This window comes from Octopus bimaculoides, chromosome 2, assembly GCF_001194135.2.
Source record: "Octopus bimaculoides isolate UCB-OBI-ISO-001 chromosome 2, ASM119413v2, whole genome shotgun sequence".
NCBI classification, from domain to species: domain Eukaryota; kingdom Metazoa; phylum Mollusca; class Cephalopoda; order Octopoda; family Octopodidae; genus Octopus; species Octopus bimaculoides.
Window position 1 is genome coordinate 62,269,319 of NC_068982.1, and position 7,261 is coordinate 62,276,579.

Consider the following 7,261-nt stretch of genomic DNA (forward strand, 5'->3'; position numbering starts at 1 on the left):
CTACTACTACTACTACTACTACTAACGGTGGAACGGTGATGAGAGTGGTGCAAGCAATGATGGTGGTGGTGGTGGTGGCGGCGGCGGTGGTGGTGGTGGTGATGGCGGTGGTTGCGATAATGACTGTGGTGAAGGTAATGTTTAGATATTTTGTGTTTTGTAGTAAGTGCAAGCAAGTCCAGGATGCTAATCTCCAGGAGATTAGTCTGTGTACCGGTGAGCTATAATAATACTTGATAATGAAAATGAAAGTAAGGGATGCTAGACAAGCTGAACTTCTTAAATCTGATCTTTCATGGTCGGCACGTTTTTGAATTTGCTACCATTAGTTTGTTGATCCTATAGCAAGGTCGGGCTGTTAGTCACCAAACTTTGTTTTCCGCAGCTAAGTGTCTTGGTGATATAGTTCCGCATCTTTCTGATATGTAGTTGTATTTCAATGCTTCAGAATATCGTCTAAAGTACTGAGAGAAGCGAATAAAGGCGGCAGTGCTAAAACAACGTACGTGCAAACAACCATTTTTACTTGAAATGAAATGAAGGAACATCTGTACAGAATTTTCTGCAAGTACGTTTTTAGTATATGTAACAAAATATTTTGTATGCAAGCATTATTAGTTGTATTACACGCCGGACAAAATGGTTAGCAGCATTTCGTCCGTCCTTATCTCATGAGTTCAAATTCCGCCGAGATCGACTTTGTCTTTCATCGTTTTGTGGTCGACGACTAAGTACTAGTCGAATACTGGGGTCGATGTAAACGGTTAGCCCCTTCCTCCTAAATTTCAGGCCCTGTGCCTGTTATCGAAAGAACCATGAGTCGTATTACATTCTGTTTTAAGCAATGTTCTAGCTTTAATAGAATGAGATAGTTAAACTCTACTTACAGAATCTGTCACTAAACTTGAGGGTTAGATTCTGTTTTTTATCCTTTTCTCGTAATCCGGTGATGGCCAGATCGTAAGGCTGCGGATATAAGGTTTTGAATTGCTTTGCAGTGAAAGTAGATGAGACAATCTGAGCTCTGTAATTTTATCACTGTAAAAGTGAAAGTACAAGATACTTGAGGTAATTTAGTTGAAGCGTTTGCAATATTCTGATGTGAGCACAGTTTTCTGTTCTTAAACTGTGGCTTAATTAGTGCTCTGTAATGATAGAAGGTGCTAGTTTTTTGTTCCAGCTTATTTAGTGGTGATGCAGTGTCTTGGCTTTTACAGTAGTTATATTGTGCATTGTAGTGATATAAAATACTAGACTTTTGTTTCTTATTTTTAACTGCCCACAAGGGGCTAAACATAGAGTGGACAAACAAGGGCAGACAAAGGGGTTAAGTCGATTACATCGACTCCAGTGTGTAACTGGTATTTATTTAATCGACCCCGAAAGGATGAAAGGCCAAGTCGACCTCGGCGGAATTTGAATTCAGAACGTAGCGGCAGACGAAATGCCGCTAAGCATTTCGCCCGGCATGCTAATGTTTCTGCCAGCTCACCGCCTAGACTTTTGTTTCTGCTTATGTAGTACTTTGAGGTGAGAGCGAAAACAATTTTGTCTATAACCCGGAGTTATGTAGTGCTTTGGTGAAATATCGTCTCGGCTTCTATTTTAATTCCATTCACATCTAAGATACATTATAAGAATAAAAACTGATCCCAGTATTTCTATAGTACTCTATTTTATTGGCCTCAGAGGGATGAAATTTAAAGCTGACTGCGCCTGGATTTGAATTAAGAACGTAAAGGATCGTAGTAAATATTATAATTTGAGTTACATAGTGTTTTAAAATAAAGGAAATGTAAAGTACTCATGTTTTTAATTACTTTTAGCATGTGTATTTCTTAACGAAGTGAGAACAGTGGACGTTGGTTTAACTCAAACATGTATGATAGATGCTGTTTTGGGAATCCACGACCGAGCAGACATGATGAAAAGTATTCCGATTGTTATCATCCAATATTTTACATTTTAAACAAATATTGTATGATGTGATTTGAAGAAAATCTGTGTATTTCCTGCAGGTCAAGCAATCATGTAGAGGCATCTTCATTGTATCACAAATTAGCTTTCTTAGTGTAAAATAGAGGGTAAAAAAGAACTGCGATAAGTAGCAACTAGAAGTTTTACCCAGACACATAGCGAAAGGCCTGGATTGACCATTCTCTTCTTTCACTGGACTCCTGATTTCTTACATTAGCAATGGGCAACGCATCTTATAATATAGAGAAACGATCTGACAGCAGCACAGGATGACGATTATTTCCTCAATGACCCTTGTACTCAGAACATAGAAACAGCAGTAAATGTTGCTATTATATACATTATAAATAATATTTATCAAATTCATACCGTTGGCTCGTTTGAATTACACCTTTTAGCTGAATTTATTGTTTAGATTATGCAAATTATACTACCTAACCCTTATTTGTAACTCTTTTACTAGATATAAGTCTTTATCAACAGATCATGAAGATGTGCTGACTATACTATGCTAATGGGATCTAACAGGGCGAAAAATATCCACACTTATTCCTTAGCTGCAAGCTAAGGTCAAACTTTTATTCTTCCAATATGTTTATTTAAGAGAGTAATTCTTAATTCCTTGAGATTATCTTCCCCTTTTCTTTGCTAGTCACTAACAATTGTTGATAAGTTGTGTGTTTTTTCTCTCTCGAACTTAAAAAGAAATTTTAAATAATCAAGAATTTTTTGCTCACAGCATTCAATACATCACCTCTTAACTTTCAAAAAAACGCAGAATATTTAGTTCGTTGTTCTTTAAATTGTGAAAATAGTAACAATATCTTTACATTGATATAATGCCAAAAATTGTTCACATTGGCTTTATCTCGTATTCGAGAATTTAGTTTCTTTGCCGAACACATCCTTTATGGTGATGGCGTTGATGACTAAATAGACCAATTCTTGCATAGAAAAGTCGATGTCACTGACTGCATGGTAATGTTGGTGGCAGACGAGGTTGATTTTGTCAAGCCTTTCTTTCCTGCCGTTTGATTTCTTCCTTTTCCCTTCTGGTTGCTTCGAAGATTTTGTTTCCGATGGTGATGGAACACTGCCACTTGGCACCGTCTCGAACTGCTTACAACTGTGAAAAAAAATACATACTGTACCCAGTATATTCATGGGACAACCACTCATGACAGAAATGGTAAAGCCAACCCTAGTATTAAACGCGAAAAGATAAAACTAAAATAGTTTATAGAATTTAGTCCACCTGTTTACAGTTTCTGCTTCAACTATTAATAAAGCGTCCGATGCGGTGACCTGGCAGAACCGTTTACATGTCGGACAAAATGCTAAGTGACATTCCGTTCGTCTTTGCGTTCTAAGTTCAAATTCCATTGCAGTCGACTTTGCCTTTCATCCTTTCGAGGTCAATTAAATAAGCACCAGACAAGTACTAAGACCGATGTAATCGACTTATCTCTCTGCTCAAAAACTGCTGACCTGTGCCAAAAATTGAAACTATTATTAATAAAGCAGTCGGCCAAATTCCTTGAGGTTTTGAGCAACATATTTATTCGTTCTGTGTTAAAATACCACCAAAGTTGACAGCGCCGTTTTTTTTTCTTCTGGTGCTGATAAAAAAGGCAATAGTCGCATAAGTTCTTAAGCGACTATACCCAGTGGCGTAGCTAGGGTAAACCGCGCCCGGGGCAAGCCGCAAAAATGTGCCCCCCTCCATTACAAAATCCACAATATTATATAGTACTTATTTGTTACAAGTAATTAATGTTTTAAAGCAATATTTTACCAGGGTTCATTTACCTGCCGATTCTGTACAGCCTGTAATCCAAGATATATTTTTTGAACGTTTACTTTTACGAAACCTCCTTATTTGAACCATTTAAAGCATCAGCCAGCTTCTCCGATTGTAACATTAAAAAACCTAACGTGTAAAATGCGATGTAATAAAAAAAAAAAACACAATTGTTTAAAGTCTCATCTTTCTTGCTTTTGATGAGACGCCCCCTTTCAATCGGCTTCCGGGGAACGTTCCTCCTTGTCTCTCCACCACAGTTACGCTACTGACTATACCTGCTCCAAACTTTGAATCCTTGTGCCGATACTTGAAATCATTATTATTAAAATCGATAAATAAAGCTAGGCACGGAAAATGCCTGGCTTTATATAGCTGCAGCCCTTTAAGTACTGAGCACAAGTCCCAATAAGAATGAACTTTCATTTCATCCTTCCAGGATCAATAAAATGAGATACCTACCAAATGTTGGGTTAGTATAATATAGAATCCTCGCCACCACTGGATTTTAGGTCTTTATGAGATCTATGTTAAGTTAGGACTCTTATTTTTTTTGGTGTTGAAATCCTGGAGTTACGACGTCACTATTAATCGTCCCAGAGTCGGGGTCGATAAATAAGTACCTGTGAAACACTAGATCGTTAAAGTCGATCACAATACATTCACAAAATCCATGGCCTTATGCCTATGTAGGAAAATATCGCTCCAATTATAATATTGAGATTAAAATCTCGCTGCTGTCTTCATTTCTTTTCATCTTTCCCGGATAGCTAAAATAAAATACTACTCAATCATACACATATATATAAACATATACATGCATACGCTCTCATATTCAAATTATATATATGTATGTGCGCTCGTTTCACTGTGTGCGTGTATGTCTGTGTACGCATGCTTATATATTTATGTTTATGTGTGTGTGTGTGTGTGTGTGTGTGCGTGTGTGTGTGGTGGGATTGTATGGATGTGTAAGCAAACAGTTTATGGACTTGTGGCTATCTCTATTAGAAATCAATAACTGATGTAGGAATACATAAAATAAAAGAAACACGTTGCATACAGAGAGAAAAAGAATTAATAAGACGTTGGTGCGGAGGGAGGAGGGAAATATCGGAAAATTGAAAGGAGGAGGAAGGGGAAGAGACTAGGGAGAGTGAGAGGCAGAGATAGAAATAGATAAATAGATAGATAGATAGAGAGGAAGAGAGGGGGAGATAGATAGATAGATAGATAGATAGATAGATAGATAGATAGATAGAAAGGAATATAATAGTGTTGGAATGAATACAAAGAACAGGAGGAGGGACTATTAAAGATCTATGGGAAAATGTTGAAATAACAATGTCCATGTCAGTTAGCAATTGGTTAAAGAGTGAATGTCTATTATGGTGCCAAAAATAGTTCATTCATAGCTGATAGATTCCATGGCGAGATAGATATGGTAAATACAGCTTCTATGGGATTAATTATTTTTTATCTCTCACTCACCTCCACAATCATCCCATTTCACTCCTCATCAGTCTCTGCGTGTATGAGTATATGTTTGTTTGTCTATCTATCTATCTATCTATCTATCTATCTATCTATCTGTCTGTTTGTCTATCTACATATACTTTTTTCAGTCATTACACTACGGCAAGTCGAAGAAATCGAACCCCGGTACTCACTTCTTTTTTCAAGCCTGGTACTATCGGTCTCTTTTGCCGAACTGCTAATTTACAGGGAGGTAAATACACCAACACCGGTTTTCAAGCGGTGATGGGGGTCAAACAAACACCATACACACACACACACACACACGCACACACACACACAAACACACACACACACAGACACACACACACACAGACACACACACACACAGACACACACACACACACACACATACACATGCATGACAGGCTTCATTCTCTTTCCGTTCAGTAAATATAATTTCAACGCTTTTGTCATATGAAGCTGTAGAAGACACCTGCCCAAAGTGTCACTCAGTAGGACTGAACCCAGAACCGTATGCCTGGGAAGCAAACTTCTTACCACACAGACACGTCTGTACCTGCTCCTCTGTGTGTGTGTGTGTGTGTGTATGTGTGTGTGTGTGTGAATGTGTGTGTGACTGTGTGTGTGCGCACGTGTGTATAACTGAAAGAGCATTGAGTTTTGCTAATTAGAGCAATAAATCTATTCTATTAAAGAAAACATTATCAGTGACTATTCCGCCCCTCCCCACCTGAGTTGCGCAGGTGTTTGGATTCGTCAGAATGCATACAACGTTTTTTACGTAGCTACATATATGTATGCATGCACATAAATGTGCATGTGCGTATGTATGTATGTATGTATGGATGGATGGATGGATGTTATTAATTAGTTTTATTTTTAGATTTCTTGCAAATGGAGAAAGAGCAAATTTCTAACCTAGATCTAACCCTCCTTCGTTGGAATTTACAAAATCAATAGGGTTTTTGTGCAAACATTTGGGATCAGAGTACGTGCAGATCTGTATGTTTTCTTTTATGCATGTCTCAACACGTGCATATGGTAAAAAAAGACAAAAACAAAAGCAGTTGAAGCGACCATGGCTCTTGTTGACCCATGTATGTATCTATTTGCTTTTATATTTTGGTTGTTTCAGTCATTAGACTGCAGCCATGCTGGGGCACTTGCCTTGAAGGATTTAGCCGAACAAATCAACGCCTGGTATGTCTTGTAACGGTGTCTTTTGTGGAACTGCTAGATAATGATGATGTAAAAAAAAAAAGACCAACATTAGTTGTCAAGCAGTGGTGGTGGACAAACGCAAACAAAGGCACTCACATCTAGATATACGCACCCGTCATTCACACACACATACACAGACACACACATACACAGACACACACACACACACACTTAAACGGCGGGATTCTTTCAGTTTCTGTCTACTAAATCCACTCAAAAGGCTCCAGTCGGCTAAAGGCTATAGTAGAAGACAGTCATCCAAGTTGTCACTCAGTGGGACTGAACCCGGAACATCATACCACAAAGCCATGCTTGCGGCTATATGTATGTATGTATGTATGTATGTATTTTTTCCTGTTTTTACCTATTTAAATTCTTCCTCTGTGCAAGGAACTGGTTTCTTACAAAGACACAAAACTCTATCATTGGATTGTAGATAACGAAAACTGTCACATTGTAAACCTGAGAAAAGTCTTGCATAGTTTCAAAGTTCCGCTTAGAGACTGTGTTTGTAATGTGCAAATCAGCTGGTTAATTTCTTTTTCCTAAAACCCAAGCTCATCCAGACTCACAATTAGGGGTTTACTTACAAGGCTTTAGTCGGGCTAGGGCTATGTATGTATGTATGTATGTATGTATGTATGTATGTATGTATGTATGCGTGTATGGGTGGAGGCACAATGGCCCAGTGGTTAGGGCAGCGGACTCGCGGTCATAGGATCGCGGTTTCGATTCCCAGACCGGGCGTTGTGAGTGTTTACT

General features: G+C 38.3%; 1 protein-coding gene and 2 long non-coding RNA genes across 6 annotated transcripts in view; 2 read left to right on the forward strand and 1 right to left on the reverse strand.

Moving 5' to 3' along the window:
- Positions 1 to 3,906, forward strand: part of LOC128251063 (uncharacterized) — a 25,324-nt gene extending 21,418 nt beyond the window's left edge. The window contains exons 4-5 of the long non-coding RNA XR_008266952.1: positions 449 to 568; positions 2,461 to 3,906. This is a non-coding gene — a long non-coding RNA (uncharacterized LOC128251063). The remainder of the gene's footprint in view (positions 1 to 448; positions 569 to 2,460) is intronic.
- LOC128251052 (GATOR complex protein WDR24-like) overlaps positions 2,760 to 7,261 on the reverse strand; it is a 62,578-nt gene continuing 58,076 nt past the window's right edge. The window contains exon 3 of one of the 4 annotated variants that reach the window (XM_052977365.1): positions 2,760 to 3,103. In XM_052977365.1, the coding sequence (XP_052833325.1) occupies positions 2,842 to 3,103 (262 nt within the window). In that variant the 3' untranslated portion in view covers positions 2,760 to 2,841. Of the gene's footprint in view, positions 3,104 to 3,134; positions 3,466 to 6,345; positions 6,512 to 7,261 lie in introns of those variants that run through there. The other 3 variants (XR_008266946.1, XR_008266947.1, XR_008266945.1) reach the window with 3 other exon arrangements.
- The window catches only part of LOC128251067 (uncharacterized), a 5,972-nt gene continuing 4,962 nt past the window's right edge, over positions 6,252 to 7,261 (forward strand). The window contains exon 1 of the long non-coding RNA XR_008266954.1: positions 6,252 to 6,839. This is a non-coding gene — a long non-coding RNA (uncharacterized LOC128251067). The remainder of the gene's footprint in view (positions 6,840 to 7,261) is intronic.